The 18031-nt window shown below is 39.5% G+C and overlaps 2 protein-coding genes across 3 annotated transcripts; both read left to right on the top strand.

Moving 5' to 3' along the window:
* Window positions 1–1012: 1012 nt before the first annotated feature.
* LOC115749139 (zinc protease PQQL-like) lies at window positions 1013–14482 on the top strand. The gene is made up of 21 exons (XM_030685841.2): window positions 1013–1371; window positions 2481–2727; window positions 2801–2926; window positions 3581–3718; window positions 3813–3947; window positions 4053–4310; window positions 4379–4516; window positions 4603–4672; window positions 4768–4981; window positions 7903–8008; window positions 8807–9040; window positions 10719–10883; window positions 10970–11119; window positions 11207–11298; window positions 11698–11779; window positions 11891–11974; window positions 12049–12165; window positions 12257–12367; window positions 12481–12561; window positions 13591–13785; window positions 14140–14482. The coding sequence occupies exons 1-21, from the start codon at window positions 1163–1165 to the stop codon at window positions 14215–14217; spliced, it is 3030 nt and encodes a 1009-aa protein (XP_030541701.1). The 5' UTR covers window positions 1013–1162; the 3' UTR covers window positions 14218–14482.
* A 1192-nt stretch (window positions 14483–15674) lies between these two features.
* LOC115749192 (60S ribosomal protein L31) lies at window positions 15675–17316 on the top strand. Of its 2 annotated transcripts, none has more exons than XM_030685902.2 (3): window positions 15675–15808; window positions 16133–16244; window positions 16873–17316. In XM_030685902.2, exons 2-3 carry the CDS (start codon window positions 16162–16164, stop codon window positions 17150–17152), a joined length of 363 nt encoding a protein of 120 aa, XP_030541762.1. In that variant the 5' UTR covers window positions 15675–15808; window positions 16133–16161; the 3' UTR covers window positions 17153–17316. The 2 variants fall into 2 exon arrangements, with proteins under 2 accessions (XP_030541762.1, XP_030541764.1); XM_030685904.2 differs by having other exon boundaries at window positions 15730–15889.
* Window positions 17317–18031: the final 715 nt, after the last annotated feature.

Raw genomic sequence — 18031 nt, forward strand, 5'->3', positions numbered from 1 at the left:
TTCTTGTTTAGGGATCAAGAGAAGCAGACTTTTGTGTATGGATTGCGTGCAAAACACGGGCATGGAATTCGTCAGGAAGTTATTGGCAGAAAGTCAAGGTAACATAATTGAGCCGGCAATCGACAAGTTCTCGTGTAGGATTAGACAAAGAAAGACAAACTTTACAGAAGATAGACTCTGATCAACATTACTTATCCAAGTTTATGATGTTATCCTGAGCTATTGAAAGTATGTGGAAGACTTGCGATCAAGCCTGATTTGCAAAATTTACCCGATGAAATGGCGACGACGGACTCAAAGCAATCGATAAATCGATTGATCAGATAACGTCTCACATGAGTCTTTCTTACAACCATTGCTTACCCCTAGATGGTTGGCCTGAGGATAAAGAAAGTCGCCAGTCTTTTATGAGGTTATAAAATTCAATTCACGCCTCAATCGAATCTCTGAACAGCTCATGTTACATTGCTTGACTGTAGCATATCAAGTCCGACGAGCTCGCCAATGTAATACGATCGCAGATGATACATAAAGTAATTATAACTTACTCTGAAATTTTGTAACGATTGTAAGACTCTTCGGTAATATATAGGATAATGTTGGCGTGGATAGTCCCACTCCATTCTAACCTTCTTCTTTTTTCATTATTTTGGTATCGTAAAAACAAAAAAAAAACTCACTTATAGATGACTTAGTTGGTTAGGGCGTACTTGGAATTATGTGGTTAGACGTTTTGGTCCCAAATTCAATTCCCTAGCTAAGTACCCGTGATTTAAGTGGGAGGGTCATGGCGGTGGGTTGTTGTGCTAGTCTCTCCCGATGAATAGTTGAGGTACGCGCAAACCGATCTGGACATCTGGATTATAAAATAAAAAATAAAAAGGAGAAGAATAAGAGGCCCCAAAAGAAAATGAAAATAGTTTTTTTCCCACCCATCATCCGGGCCGTGACGCCAATTTCTTTTTTTTTTTTTTTGGTCTAAGTGACGCCCATTTTGAGGAGTAAAAGCTTCCATAAAAAGCAAAAGCAAAATCCAGGACGCAAAAGCATTTTAATCGACCCACATCAAATCGAATCTTCTCTGAAACCGTCCAAAACCGTCGCAAGTACGCGCGCGACCCCCAGACCAGAGAGAGAGCGAGCGAGAGCGAAGAGCGTGACGATGGATTTGCTACCCCCAGAGACGTCGCAGCTCGGGAAGAAGCACGGGTTCCGGTCGCTGAAGCTGGCGACCGTCGACATGGACGACCCGCTCGGGGACGAGCCCTTCGGGACCGAGTACGGCAGGCTCGAGAATGGCCTCACTTACTACGTCCGCCGCAATCTCAAGCCCAGAATGAGAGCCGCCCTCGCTCTCATCGTTAAAGTTGGGTAAGCAAAGAGCACTTGAGCTCGCACTCGGTCTACTGCTCCTTTGTGTGTGCGCTTGTGTGTGTGTATGTGTGTGTTTTTTTCTTTGTGTGGTCGGATAGGTGATTAGATTGGTTCGGAGTTTGACATCGAAGAGGTGTTACTGGCTTAGAGTGAGCTTCGAGTGTGCATTTGAGTTTGATTGTATGTGTTGAGCGAGGTGGCCGAGTTTATTGGGTGAACTGTTGGAATGTGGCTGTGGGAGTTTGACCGAAGAGATTGCCTATTAGTGGAATCAGTTTGCAAATTAGATATGACTAGGTAGAATGAAATTGTGAAGTGGCATCAATTGAAGGATGGCTTCCATATTTAGGGTTTTTTGTTTACCTGCTAATGTCAACATTGTCTTGTGATAAGGAGAATGATGTATACCTTCATTTCCGCGAGGGAAACAGAATTTGTAATTTGTTCAAGTGGTTATAGGGAAACCTTGTCTGAGGAAAATGGTGGAATATACAAGATCAGCCGCTATTTTTAGAAAATCTGTCTGCAATAATAGTGGATAAACTGTCACTCTCCCATGAGGAAATGCTTTTGTCAGGCTTGCGCTAGTAAGGTCAGGTCACTAGCATATTTGCAAGGACGAGCAATCTAGACTTTTTATTGATCCATCCAAGTCTTTATGAAGTGTCAGTATGTGTCATCTGGTATCCAAGTCAAAACTCAGACAAAACTGATGTCTGAATAACCTTGTGGTTAAGGTGATATGGTTTAAGCCCAATTGTCACGCAATTACATTGGAGTAGCTGGCATTGAGACTACGTGCAATGCTGGTCGTGTGTCTTTCATACCTTGAAGCACATGTGGTTAGGTGTGGACCTGTTATTATTGGCATTTTCCGTCATGATATTGATGAAACAGCTGAGTCTGCTACCATTACAGACTCAAATTACAGAACCTGATGACAGTTTAGAATTCCGCCTTCATTGCTAGTCTCGGTTCTTAACTAAAGAGAAACAATGGGATGCGTGTTTCATCTAGCCATTAGTTACACTTTTTTCATTGCTTATTTCTATGGTAAAACATAGCATTGGTTTGACACAGAGGATAACCTATTGTGTTTGTGGCAGCTCAGTCTTGGAAGAGGATGATGAGCTTGGAGTTGCTCACATAATCGAGCACCTTGCTTTCAGTGCTACTAACAGATATACCAATCACGATATCGTGAAATTCCTAGAGAGTATCGGAGCAGAATTCGGTGCATGTCAAAATGCTGCAACATCTGCTGATCAGACCATATATGAGTTGTTTGTTCCTGTTGACAAGCCTGAGCTGCTGTCTCAGGCTATCTCTATATTGGCAGAGTTCAGCTCTGAGGTACCAACAAAACTTGGCAGTTTGATAGTTATTGGTCTCTTGATGTATCATTGTTAATGACTGTGGACTTCAGGTTCGGGTCTCAAAAGATGATCTGGAAAAAGAACGAGGAGCTGTCTTAGAAGAATACAGAAGTAACAGGAATGCAACTGGAAGAATGCAGGATGCTCATTGGCTTTTGTTGATGGAAGGTTCAAAGGTAGTCCCATGTAATAAATTATATCCCTATTGCTTTCTATCCATTTTTTACTGATATTTCAGTGACTCTTTGCTATACTGCACTTCTTTTAGAGAGTTTGTTTGAAGAATGTACTTCTAATATTTCTAAGCTCTTTCTAAAATGGTACAGAAGATGTGTTGCTCGAGCCTCTAGGATGGCCAAATTAAAAAAAGAAAAGAAAATCATGGTGCTTGTGGAAATTGCGAAGGATGTGTTTTTGCATCACTTTCGAGTTCAGTTCATTGTAGCCTTCTATTACCTTGCCAAATTAGTGGACAATCAGGTAGAATTTCAATGAAAATAGTCTGTCTATTTGCCTTGTGCATCCCCTCTTTCTGAGGTGGGGCATCCTGTTTCCCCTTGTCATCCTATCTGCTATGGAATTATTTCTGTTTCGTTGTCTTTTAGTGGAGCTGCAATGCAAGAGAGTATTACTGTGAGGTGATTAGAATTTGAAAAATCGGTCAGTGATTGTAATTTTCTAAAGGTCAACTAAAGGAAAAGAAAGTTTCCCCAAAAGTGTTGGCATTTTTAAAGTTACAGAGGAAGTTACATTGGCTGGTGTGAAATTGAAGTTTACCTCGGCGAAGTTGCATCAGTTTGTGGTTTATAATTGGAATCGGAATATTGCAGTATGCAGAGCGCTTACCTATTGGAACAGAAGCGGTGATTCGAACTGTCTCTGCTGAGACTGTGAAGCAGTTTTATCAGAAATGGTACCAGTTATGTCATATGGCAGTTATAGCTGTTGGAGACTTTCCGGACACTCAGGTTTGGTGTCATTGTATATCAACTTTCCATCCCAAAGCACCATGTTTAGTATCCAAATTTCCAGGCTTTCTAAAGCTCTCCTTCTCTATTACAGAGTGTCGTTGATATGATAAAGACTCATTTTAGGCAGCGAGGTGCAATGCTTGATCACCAACCCATTCCTACCTATTCAGTTCCATCTCATGACAAACCACGATTTTCATATTCTGTTGAATGTGAAGCTGCTGGGGTGAGTGTATGCTTAATTTTCTCTTTTGTACACGATATTAACCTTTATTTGTTGTCCTGGAAGTGTTTCTTCATGACTCCATAAGCTTGATTTGTATTGTTGCAGAGTGTGGTAATGATCAGCTATAAAATGCCAGCAGATGATTTAAAAACCGTGAAGGACTACAAAGACTTGCTCACAGAATCTGTGTTTCTTCATGCCCTAAACCAAAGATTCTTCAAGCAATCTCGGATGAAAGATCCGCCCTATTTCTCTTGTTCAGCTGATTCAGATGTCTTAGTTCGTCCACTAAAGGCCTATGTGATAACAGCATCGTGCGAAGAAGGAGGGACCATGGAGGCTCTAGAGTCAATGCTGATGGAGGTCAATTTCTCTTTGGTTAATAAACTTCTCTTGTTGTTTATTGTTCTTCAACCACACTTATGTTTCAGGTGGCAAGGGTGAGAATCCATGGTTTTTCAGAACGTGAAATATCTATTGTTCGAGCTTTGCTTTTGTCAGAGATTGAATCCGCTTATCTGGAGCGTGATCAAATGCAATCAACCAGCTTGCGAGATGAATTAATCCAAGTATTTCCATGACCTATAAGCTTGATAAAGTCATTATTTAGGTTCATTGGCTTTAGAAATGATTGCTGCTACATATAAACCTGCAGCACTTTTTGCGTGGCGAGCCTGTGATTGGTATTGAGTACGAGGCACAACTCCAGAAAACTATCTTACCCCGTGAGTAATCATAACCATTTTATGTAGTTTAGTGCTTTTCCATACCAGAGAAAATAGAGGTCGTGAGCACAGACTAAGTCCTTTCGTACTTGTAGATATTTCATCATTAGACGTATCAAAATATGCGGAGAAGCTGCTTACCTCGAGCAGCTGTGTCATTAAAGCCATTGAGCCTCAAGTATCCGCAAAGGTGGACGATCTTAAAAGTGTCGTATTGAAGGTCAATTCTCTAGAGGAGGCAAAACAAGTTCCACTATGGGATGAAGAACATATTCCGGAAGAGATTGTTCCTGTGAAGCCAAATCCAGGGTATAGTTGGGCCAATGGTCTCTTCTTGTACCTGTCCTTGCCTTTGGAAGTATTAATATAATAAATTTCCTACATCTAATTAATGCATATCCTCTAACCATGTTCCTATCTCAATCTATACGGTAGTTGTTTAATCTCTTGTATGTCAATGGTAGATGTGGATTTTACTCTTCCAAGTGTAGTTTCAGCTGAGTCAGAGTTTAGGCAATGAACATGTGAATTAAAATTCAACAGAATTCCTCAAATATTCATAATTCTGATTGTGGAGATCTTCTTGCTGGATTTGAGATGGTTGTGCTATATAACAAGAGGTCGGCAAATTGCTCATGGAACATCTAGGGATAGCACGGTCAGCTATCTTATGATTTCATTCCTTGAGCCTTGCTGCATGATTTGTGGCATAAAACATAACTAGTATCTACCTAGTTATTGGGGTATTTAACTTGTCAGATATCAATTGTTGCAGATTTCAAAGGAGAAAAAGTAGTTTCTTCTATTTCTTATTTTTCTAATCATTCTTACAACAAACATTAGATATAAATAGAGTCTAGGACAGCTATACAATAGAAAGAAAATAAAAGTAGAAAATGAAAAGATTTCCTACTTCCTAATTCTGATGATCTACCTCCTAATTTCGAGCATTCATAAATAAAAGTAAATGGAAACAAAATAATATCATATCTCAAGATTTTCTCCTGATTCCCCGAGATCTTCTCTCGATTCTTCGACATCCCCCCTCAAGTTGGTGCGTAAGATATCTATTATGCCCAACTTGTTGATGAGAGACTTGAAGTTAGGTATGAACAGTCCCTTCGTAAGAATGTCAGCTATTTGTTGTGTTGTTGGCACAAATGGCATACAAATAGCTCCTGCGTCAATCTTCTCCTTGATAAAATGTCTGTCGATCTCAACATGCTTAGTTCTGTCATGTTCCACTGGATTATGTGCAATGTTGATTGCAGCCTTGTTGTCACAGCACAACTTCATAGGCATTTATTCTGGCACTTGAAGTGTGTTAACCACAACATCTCACAGACTCCATGGGCCATTGCTCGCTATTCTGCTTCTTACTTCTCCAAGTAACCAAGTTTCCCCAGACATATGTACAATATCCTAAAGTTGACCTTCTGTCAGTAATTGACCCTGCCCAGTTTGCAGCTGTGTATGCTTCAATTTCCTGTTGAGTAGACTTTCGAATAGCATACATTTTTCAGGTGTGTTTTTTAGGTATCTCAGGATCCTATACACAACCTCAACGTGTTTTTCATAGGGAGAATGCATAAATTAGCTTACCATACTCACAACAAAAGCAATGTTTGGCTGAGTATGCGATAAATAGATTAATTTCTTGTCTACAACCACTCATTCTAGTCTCCTTTAGAAGATCCATGACATATTTCCTTTGTGATACTAGAATTCCCTTTTTTGACCGAGCCGCCTCCATTCCGAGGAAATACCTTAGAGTTCCCAAGTGCTTGATCTCAAATTCAGAAGCTAAACCTTCTTTCAACCTGTTCATCTCGGCAATATCATTCCTGCTGAGAATGATGTCGTCCACATACACTATCAGAATTGCAACCTTCCCATCACGAGAATGCTTAACAAACATGGTATGATCAGCTTGTCCTTAAACATACCCTTGTTTCTTTACAGCCTGAGTGAACTTCTCAAACCAGGCCCTCAGTGACTGTTTTAGTCCATATAGTGACTTCTTCAATCTACAAACCTTTGATCCAAACCTTCTATCAAAGCCCGGGGGGGAATCCATGTATACTTCTTCCTCCAAATCTCCGTTCAGAAACGCATTCTTCACATCTAGTTGTTGCAGAGGCCAATCATTTGTTTCCGAATCACGTAGCCTGATTTGCCTCCGAGATTCCTCCCTTTTAACTTCAGAGAAAACCTCGCTTGTCAAGTGGCCGAGCTTCCCTTTGCCATCGATTGCTAGTTTCACCGATTGAGCCCACTCAAAATAATTTTGGCCATTCAATCGGTGAACTGTTAATAGCAGGTTGGGGTTCTTGGAGAATTGCTCCTTACTACTGCTCGATTGTCTAGAGAGATCAGTTGAGTTTCTCTCTGGCACGACACCTGAATCGGTGTCTCTACGAGCTCCGGTCATTGCCATTTTCACCAAAGTAGGAGCTGGATACCATGCGGATTTCAAAGAAGAAAAGTAGTTTCTTCTATTTCTTATTTTTCTAATCATTCTTACAACGAACATTACATATAAATAGAGTCTATGACAGCTATACAATAGAAAGAAAATAAAAGTAGAAAAGGAAAAGATTTATTACTTCCTAATTCTGATGATCTACCTCCTAATTTTGGGCATTCACAAATAAAAGTAAATGGAAATAAAATAATATCATATCCCAAGATCTTCTCCTGATTCCCCGAGATCTTTTCCCGATTCTTCGACAGTTATCATGATTTTTTATATTTCCACTATGGTCCTCATACACTCAAGATATGCTTTACAACAACTAAAGAATTATGCACATAATTTAACTGCTCCTCAGACCTCCATTGTGATTTCCCTTGTTTGTATTAAATGAACTGTATTCTGTAGATCAGTATCTTCTTGAGTTCTACTTCTATCAACATGGAAACACCTCAAAGGGTGATTTGTACAGACAACATTGTGATCTGACTATTATGAATCTTGAAAAGTGCTGATAGTGCTGCAAAAGCATAATGCAGATTCTGTGACAGGGTTAAACTACCTAAGACTGATTTTGTAATTCTTCAAACTTCTTATTCTTCTGTCAACTTTATAGCCAAGCATGTTCTCTCAACTGGCTATTCAATCAATCTAGGTGGACAATTCTTTCTGGCACATTTGTATTTGAACTTGGACGTTCAAACTTTAACCTTCTATGGCCAGAAAGACTTTAACCTTGTGAGGATGTTCTTTTCAGCTATGTTGCCCAGCAGCTTGAATACTCAGACATCGGAGCCACTGAATTGATCCTATCAAATGGGATGAGAATATGTTATAAATGTACTGACTTCCTTGATGACCAGGTAAACTCTGGACTTCTGTGCCTTGTTAACTCCTCAGGTTGAGTACTTTACATAAACTATCTCAGGGTAGTGGATCCTGAAATTTTATGATATTTTGTGAATAGTAGTCATTTTAATTTTCTATGAATGGCATTCATCAGATTGTGTATACAAAACATGGACTTCACCATTCCTGCTATCTTAAATTCCTGTGCATGCATGTGTTATCTGCTAAGTTGTAGAGCAGTCGAAACACTTAAAGGTTATAGTTCTTATATAGATTTGGGTCTTGAGATAAAATTTGAGTACCTTTTGGCTCTTGAAAAGATGTGTGTCTGGCACCTTTAAGAATTTCTTTTCTACCAGAACTGATGGAAATAGGCTTTTTTTTAACTTAAAGTTGCCAATGTTCGCTTGGTTCCTTTGATGAGTAGTAATATTTGGCTTTCCGGGATGCTAGAGGAAGTTAATTTCTAGCTTAGATTTGAAATTATCAAAAGCTTTAGTTCTCTACTTCATGAACCTCCTCATTGAATTATGTTATGCCGGTGGACTTATTTGCATTAGAGATGTCATAGGATAGCACTAACTGGTTCATTGCTCGCTTAGGTGAAAGAACTAACTGATTTGTTGCCTGTGGAAAGGGTTATTTGATGCAGCAAACATATCATCATGTAGTGAGGACATTCTTGTTTTTTTTTTCATATTTCTGATACATATCTTCATGTATGATGACACATTTTGCTGAAATCATGAGATTTTTGTTTTCTGCTTTCTCTCATTTTTTTCGTCTAATACATTGATAGTTCTGCACTACAGGTCCTGTTTACTGGTTTTTCATATGGGGGTCTATCTGAAGTACTGGAGAATGAATACTTTTCGTGCTCTATGGGATCAACAATTGCTGGAGAAATTGGTGTATATGGCTATAGACCTTCCGTACTAATGGATATGCTTGCTGGTAAGAGAGCTGAAGTTGGTACAAAAATTGGAGCTTATATGAGGTCTTTTTCTGGGGATTGCTCTCCTTCGGACCTGGAAAGTGCTCTGCAGGTTTGACTTAGTAATTCTATTGTCACGACTGAAGAATCCACTCATGTCATTTGTTACATATAGTTGTTGTATATCCACGTCTTTTGAAAGATCAACTGTATGTCTTAATTTGTCTGTCCTTTTTTTGTTGATTTTTTAAATAGCATAGACTTGGTTAGACTGCAAGAAGAGATATATCCTTCCAACCTCAATCCATCTCTTTAATTTGCTTATCTCATTTCCATAGTATTGTTAATCAGTGTTCCTCATACTTTCCTTGACATTTCTCTCTCTCTCTCTCTCTCTCTTCTGAATTAATTGGGTTGGACTGTATACTAGTACTAATTCCTATCAACTAGTGAAAACTTACTTGGTGCTATTGGCAAGAAGTTCATGTTAACAAACATCAATTACTGGTTCATTGATAAATGATGAATACTCCATAACCTTATGAAATTGTCATTTTGATTATATTCTATCAACCCCATAGATCTGCATCATGCCATTTTTCGGTGGCCCTATATTTCAGTGGCAGATTCAGGTTCCAACCTTACCAACTTCTGGCTCATCCACTTGTGACAACTTAAGGATAATAACCATGCAGATAACAAATAGGACGCCATTGTTCCGATGGCCCTATATTTCAGTATTAAGAATGCTGTTGGCCTGATCCCACGAAAGATCTCTCTAACCAAAAAAACCCTTTTTTCTTCTAATTTTACAGTTTTCCCATTCATTACTCACCTGTCTTGCTTCTCCTAATTCCTTCCACTCCAATTCCTTCCTAATACATCCCAAGAAAAATCCCGAATTGGATTCCAAATCAACTGTTTAGTTTGAGCTTTTACGTCGTCTCCTTAAATCATGCATATTTAGATTTGTCATCCAGGCTCCTAAAAGGAATAGAAAGAACCATTCTCGGAAGAAAAGAAAAGGATAGGGAGGAGGAACGCATAAGATTTGTGAAAGATTTTAGAGTCGTCAAAAAAGTTATGAAGCAATATACTAGAGGAAAGATCATTATATTGGAGGGAATCCCGCGAACACAACCTAAAATATTGAATCTCATTCCAGTATTGTGGCAATTGAACCCATGCATCTTTGTATCTGCACATTTGGATCAACCACTAATGTCAGAGAAATGTCGATACAGTATCACTCATTTTTAGCATAAAACTGTCACAAGAAGAACAGACAAGTGGTAGTGCTCTTCTACCACAACCAAAAAATATCAAATTATGAACCAATTGTAGGTAAGATGATTTGGCACCCTCCATGTGTAGTCTTACAGACAACAGCAACATCTGCTTGTAATTTTAATTCATTTCTAGATTGGTGTTTCAAATCTTTCTATGATTTGGGTTTGGTAGTCTTCTAGAACCCTAACTCTTTGCATCATACGTAGTCAATTGGGCAGCCTTATCTCTATTCCAATAGCTGCTGAAATAGAATCTACAGGATGCCCGTGTTTTCATCCTATGTTGCTTGCAAGGATATGATTCTCTTAATTGAGTATCTTGCTACCTGGAATTTGGACTTATTTGAGTGAGGATACCCTATTTTGACATCTTCTGTGCCACTGTGGAAATTTGCTTTCATGTTTTCTTTGCATATTACTCAATACTTTGCATTTGCATATTACATGTTACCACTGCTGTTCAGGTGTTCAATATTGAGCTCTTCATTTTTAAATTGGCAGCTTGTTTATCAACTATTTACTACCACTGTGGAACCGGGAGAAGAGGATGTCAAAATTGTCATGCAGATGGCTGAAGCAGCAGTTCGTGCTCAAGAGAGGGATCCTTATACTGCCTTTGCAAACCGTGTGAGCGAGCTCAATTATGGAAACTCATACTTTTTCAGGGTATGCCTTGCGTCATGGTTTCATTTCAGCTTTGATTCTAAGATCGTTATTCCAAGGTCAGAAATGAGCTAGAATTTTCTCTGCAGCCCATAAAGATAAGTGACCTCAAAAGAGTAGAGCCTAGGAGAGCATGTGAATACTTTAGTTGCTGTTTTAAGGATCCATCAACCTTTACAGTTGTGATTGTTGGCAGTATAAGTCCTACAATGGCTGTCCCTCTGATCTTGCAATATCTGGTGAGTAATTTTTGCAGCTTATGATTTCTCGATCATTTGAGATTGGAAAGCCTTCTACTGATTATTGTGTTCTGATTCTTCATATAGGGCGGAATTCCAAGGCCCCCTGAGCCAATATTAAGATATAGTCGCGATGACCTCAAGGGCTTGCCTGTCACTTCTCCTACAAAGATTGTCAGGTGGGCTCTCCAGATATCATGTCACACCTCCCACCAAAACAAGAAGGGGGGAGGTTAGGATCTCTTTTTTTCATGTCTGGAAATGAAATACTTGTGTCGCATCTCCACTCGCCGGCCACCCTATCCTTCTTTCTTTTAGTTTTAGCTAGTGCCCTTGCACTCCACTCTCTCTTACCATCTTTGGGAATACTTAAGATTCAGTTCTCTATATCCAGCATCCGTTATTTCTTACATTTAATCTTGCTTTTCATATGCAATAGCAATTTGTTATGCTTCAGTAGGAGTGAAAAATGTGGATGGGCTTCCATTATGAAGCTTGATTTACCTGTTCTGGATTCTAATACACTACAAAGCGTAATATATCTGTTCTAAATTCTGATACTCTACATACCCGTATAGAGATGTTGTTAGGAGTCCCATGGTGCAAGCCCAGTGTTCTGTCCAGATCTGCTTTCCTGTGGAATTGAAAAATGGGACAATGGTATGTGGTTCCTTGTGATCAAATTCTCTCACCTCATGGATGGGAGGGTTGCCATGCTTTTCTGACCAATTTCTGTTTGTACTTCATTCAAATAACAAATATTGAGTGTAGGTGAAGGAGGTTCACTCTATCGGATTTTTGAGCAAACTTCTTGAAACAAAGCTAATGCAGGTTCTTCGTTTCAAGCATGGACAGGTATTTACATAGCGGACATCGTTTTCACCATTCTGTTCTTTTGGCAGTTATTTAGTTCTTACCATCATGTACAGATCTATTCCACTGGGGTTTCAGTATTTCTTGGCAGTAATAGACCTTCGAGGACTGGCGATGTCCGTGGTGACATTAGCATTAATTTTTCTTGTGATCCAGAAATCTCCTCGAAGCTGGTAATTTCCATTTCAATTCTCTTTCTTGCTTTTGCTGGATCAATGAGGTCGATACCCTAATATTACTTAATTTTGCAATGTGTCTTGACAGGTTGATCTTACTTTGGATGAAATACAACGTCTTCAAGAGGAAGGCCCATCAGAGCAAGATGTTTTGACAATTCTGGAGATAGAACAAAGAGCTCATGAAGATGGAGTGCAGGTAAAAGTAAAATTCTTTCCTTGAGATTCTGCACTTCTCTATAATCATGATCTGTCGGTACATTGGAGCCATATGAACTTTCACCATTACATTTCTGGTACTTTCTTTTTCAGGAGAACTATTACTGGCTGGATAAAATTTTGCGCAGCTACCAGTCAAGAGTTTATTCCGGAGATGTGGGCACTTCATTTAAGGTGAGTTATTGTGGTCATCCTCTGATATTTCCTTGCTATGGTGTTCTTCCATTCTGCATTATGCATGACGCAGTGTGGTTTCTTTGCATATGTTTCATTTGGTCACATAGTGCTGAGCTATGGTTTCATGAGGCATGAAAATCTATGTGAAAATCGGAATCCGTGCAGTAGTTCATCAACAATTTGAATGTACTAAACATAAATCTGCGGTTTGTAGGAACAAAAGAACATACATCTCCAACAACAGAAGCTAATGAAAATTAGTTGGACAATCTTGTTTGGACTATTCTTATTAGTACATTTGTAAAGAAGTCTGCATGATTAAGACTCGTCATTAAATGCAGTATATCGGATTTTGCTTTCAAAGTAAAAAATGAATATGCAATTATTAGTTCCACATAATTTATATTATGTAATTGTTATAATATTGAACCCAAAAGTTTAAATTGTTAGGCGGAGGTCGATTATGCATATATGAGGCCCATATGAACACTTTAGATAAGCAATGTGGAGTACTATAACACCCTTTATATGCAAACTGGGTTGATAATAGCATGTGCTTGTGAAATAAACTTTGGGGAAAAATGGCTCTAATAACATGATAGAAGAGCCAAACCAAACCAAAAGCTTAGGTCATTCGATGGGGGGAGAATATTTGTATACAATGCCTGCCAAACCCCATAGACAAGTGTTAAAGGATACTTTGTGGATAATAGCACAAATTGTCCTTGAATTTTGGTCTAATATGTAGTATCGCCGCTGAATTTTAATTTATGCAATGTGGTTCCTGAACTTTGGTCTAATGTGCAATGTCGTTCTTTGACTTTTAATTTTTTCAATGTGATCCTTGAACTCTTGGTAAATATTCAATGCAATCCATAGACTATATGAAAACGTATAAAAGTTCAGAGGCCCCATTGTACGTTGAACCAAAGTTTATAGACTATTTGTGTCATTTTCCCGATACTTTAACGTACTTAATCTTGTAGCGGAAGAGGAACAGACCCATTTTTTACATTTCTGGTGCAGGTTCAAGATGAAGCACGCTCAAAAGTTAGAGAATCTCTTACACCGTCAACAGCCCAGTCGGCATTACAAAGAATACTACCTTTTCCTTGTAAGAAGCAGTACACAGTGGTGATTTTGGTGCCGCAAAGGTCTTGCCTCGAGATGTTAAAATCACTATTCGGGTTCTCTCGGATTACATATGGAAGAGATGCAAAGGTCAGTTGCAATTAGCTTGAGAGTTCTCGCCACTTGTGAATTAGCTACATCCTAGGGATGTATTATTTCAACAATCATCCTAGGAACTTCTTATTTGCCCTAACAACTCTCACGAATTGATCAACCCTCTCATGTTTTCTATCTGTTAGCCAGTTCTCGGTCATGCAAGTATTTGAAAAAAGATATCATGATCGAAAATTGGAAAATATATTTGACACTTGTAAACTATAGGTTATGAGTGCCTTTTCTAGTTTTGCATTGGTTTAAGCTCCTCATGATTTATCAATTTTTGTCATTTGAGTTTTATCTTTTACTTTCAAAGACAATAATCAAGGGAATACCGCTCTTATGCAGATTTTAGTGGGCGTCGCCACTATGACAATCTTGGCCCTGAGTTTGTGGAGATACTCACGCTGCTCTGTGAAATCGTAGGAGATTTTTGTCGAGGTTAATGTTGCATAGGACATAGCTTATTCACTAAGGTACAGCTCGTAATACTTTGAGATTTCAAATTTTACAAGGGTAAAAACATTCGTTGATACAAAGAACAGGTAGATCTCGGGTGCTTTAAGGTTACTTTTCAAGCCTACTTCCCCGGATCGGCCCTTGTTCACGAACTACAGAATTGTTAAACAACATGTCTGCCATTTTTTGTACGAGACAGCTAAAGAATTCTAATGATTCCACTTACTGCTTATTCCCGGGAGATTTTGATTTGTGCCGATGAATGATTGGTGTGGCCGCTCTGCTGCTTTTGAAGACCATTAGAATTATTTGAGGAAGCTTACGACTTTTGTGCATACTTTATACATTTATTAGGATCATTGCTTCGTCCTGTTGATTGGCCTTGCCGGTTTCAACTCGAAGGCCAGTGTTCTATGAGGGTAGAAAGTGTGGAAAATCGCTTGACCGCATCCCTCTCTTAATCATGTATCGAGCGAGTAACCCATCATGAATGGCCTTTTTTCTTGCCATAGAAATGATTAAATAATCTACTTGTGCATTAGTATATGTTCGAATCCCATTAATTATCCTAATCTTTAGTCCTCATCTTTCCTTAATATCCATGCATTTTACCCATGCAGATTTTGAAGAATGAAGTCTTTTTGTTTTCCATTGGCCGTAGTAAGGTCCATGTAATCTTATATATGTATGACCAACTATAAATTAATTTTTCGTATCCATCAATGTATTCTTTGATTACATGTAAAAAGAGATTCCATGCATAGCATGGGCGAAAATTGCTAGTTCTAATCATGACGGAGGATCTGCATAAAAGGGTTTGAACTTTAACTGAAAAAACGTGCGTTGGTGGATCAGTTAATAACTAGAAAAACAGGTAATTTCATCTGGTAATTGTCATAACTTTTCGAGTTGCTTGCCGTTGCCGTTGAGATGTTAAAAGTTACCTTCTGATACGAAAATTTCCTAACACATGAAGAAGTTACGGAAGTTACTTTGGGTACTTACTAATATTGTAGGACAAAACTAGTCACAAATCCTAGGGAAAAGAACAGTTTTTAGCTGCACAACTTTTCAATCGCTTGTTTAATTAGTTCCTTGACTATCAAGTTTTGCTCAATTAACGCTGCCATTTTCTTTCGGGGTTAGCAAGAGGTGACTGCTCTGGTTACCAGGACAGCTCGAGTCTTGACAACAAAATAGTCCCGGCCATTTAAGTCGAGCGACGCAGTTCTCCAACCAAATTAAGCAATCAATCAGGAAAATTTCGCAGCTGTCACTATTTTGATAATCGTTACATCTTTTAATTGAGTACGTGCTTAATTAATAATTGCCAGGAGAGCACACGATGACAAAACTCAACAGGGGGGAAAAAAGATAGAATCATCGGCCGTAAAGAGAGAAATTGAGCCGAAATGCATATTTACGAAGCGGGGCATGCTTTTGGTGGGGTTTATTACGGAATGCCACTAGGGTTTTTATTTGCCTTCCCGGACTTCTCTCGTTCTTCGTCTCCCTAATTTCAGCATTGCCTTCGCTTCGCCCTCTGCCCATTCGCGCCGTAAGCTCGCTCTCTCTCTCTCTCTCTCTCTCTCTCTCTACTGTTTTGGTTGCTCGGAAGCAGAGGAAACTGGGAGAAAAGGTCTGTGTGTGTCTTTGCCATCTCTGACTTGCTCAGAACTCGAATTGGACCGAAGCGTTTACTACCTAATGGTTTCATGGTTCTTAATCTTTTTGTGAGCAATGTCCGAAATTCTCGCGTTACATTCGTCTTTGACAATCTAGTTTATTCGAGATCAACAATTATACCGCAAATTGTGTGCGCGCGTGTTTTTTTTTTTTTTTGAGAAGAACAGTTTTGAATTCTTGGTGGTTGAATGAATAGGCGATTGGAATTGAAGAGGGTCGTCGAGAATGGTGGAGAAGACCACTGGGAGAAAAGAGGAGGTGGTCACTAGAGAGTACACCATCAACCTCCACAAGCGCCTTCATGGCTGGTATATCCATCTTTGACTTCGTCTTTTGTCTCCGCTGATTTCACTTTCGCTCAGTGAATTGCCTGAACGAAATAGGATTGAGTACATGTTGAAAGAGGCTGAAGCTGATGGCGGTTTTTTGTTTTCGGTTAATTTGCAATAGTTCACTATTTTAAGTGTATGGATGATCTATTTCTGCCAATGAGAATATCTTTTTCGGACTGATCAGGAGCCTGTTTCGGTGAAATTGTGTTTTAATCGGACGCCCGTTTTCATTCTACTTTGCTGACCCACAAGAAAGGCAAATCATCTACTTAAAGAAGTTTGGGATTTCATCTTGTGATATGTGTTTCCTGTTTCTGGCATTGTCGTTTGGTTGGCATTTCTAATCGATAGACCTTGTAGCGTGAGTGCAGTAGTCTTGTTCTCCTTGGCTAACAAGCGTCAGTGGCCCCTTTGGTATCCATGAGTTGTGAAACCTCCTGGAATCTCCAGTTCCTGCATGAAATGTCGATTTATAGTTTTTGTTCAGATTTGAAAGTTCTAGGAACAGGAAAAGCGGTAAATAGTTAAGCCTGCTGAATTTGGTGGTGTGATTGTGCCTCTAAGAAGGTGTCTTACGGTTCTTCCCGTCGTTTTTGGGTAACAGCACCTTTAAGAAGAAAGCTCCCAATGCCATAAAGGAGATCAGGAAGTTTGCCCAGAAAGCCATGGGAACCACGGATGTTAGAGTTGATGTGAAGCTGAACAAGCACATATGGAGCAGGGGGATCCGAAGCGTTCCAAGGAGGATCAGGGTCCGCGTCGCACGCAAGAGGAACGAGGATGAAGACGCCAAGGAAGAGCTGTACTCTCTCGTCACCGTCGCCGAGATCCCTCCGGAGGGGATAAAGGGGCTGGGTACCAAGATCATCGAGGACGATGAGTAGTTTTGGTTTTTGCTACAGTTGATTGTATTGACCCTACATGCTGTTGGCATATCAGCTTTGTCAAGCATTTTCATTATCATATGAGCTTTATGGGACACACAAGTTAGTTGCTTGACTGTTCTTTTGCAAGATTGTCGAATGAAATTCCAGTTCTGCTTCTTTGACTCTTTGCTTTCGCTCGCCGTACTTAAATTCTCAGATACATTCTCCAGTATTGTCAATGGGAATTGTGCAACTCATTGGTTGAATTGGAGAGTTCAGGCATGTACTTATATGCTCTTTTGCAACATTGTCGAATGATTTTCCAGTTCTGCTTCTTTGACTCTTTGCTAATCACTGCTGCTAGTGGTGCTGCTTGTGCTTTATTTGGAAAGATGCATTTGGACGCTGAGCTTCTGACGTTAAATTGGGAAAGAGGAGGAAGCAGACAAGAACATTCATGTGAAATTGCTTCATATGTACCCGCAATGTAATAACTCATGAGACGAGCCGAGCAAGCAGAGGAAGAGGGAAAGGTGCCCATTTAGCGAAGGACCACAAACTGAACTTCCTTGTTTTGCCTAAAACTAAGCTCTACCAAAGTCCAAATTTCGTATAAGCCTGTTGGCTTTGAGAGTCTCAAAGTGCAGGCCAAGGGTTCGAAGGTTGGCGGAGAGACGACCTCATTGCACTTCCCCAAGTTAAAATCAAATCTATAATTCACAGACACTCTAGTTTGGTCCGGTTTGATTTGAATCATCCATGTCTATTTTGAATTCCGTGACATCATTATGGTTGGATCCTTTTGCTAATCTTATTCTTTGTTCTAAGTTCACTTGAGAGATGCGACTTCAGTAGTTTTTCGTCCATGATTCCTTCAGGGCTCTCCGGCTTTTAGAG

This window comes from Rhodamnia argentea, chromosome 4 (assembly GCF_020921035.1).
Source record: "Rhodamnia argentea isolate NSW1041297 chromosome 4, ASM2092103v1, whole genome shotgun sequence".
Taxonomy (NCBI): Eukaryota; Viridiplantae; Streptophyta; class Magnoliopsida; order Myrtales; family Myrtaceae; genus Rhodamnia; species Rhodamnia argentea.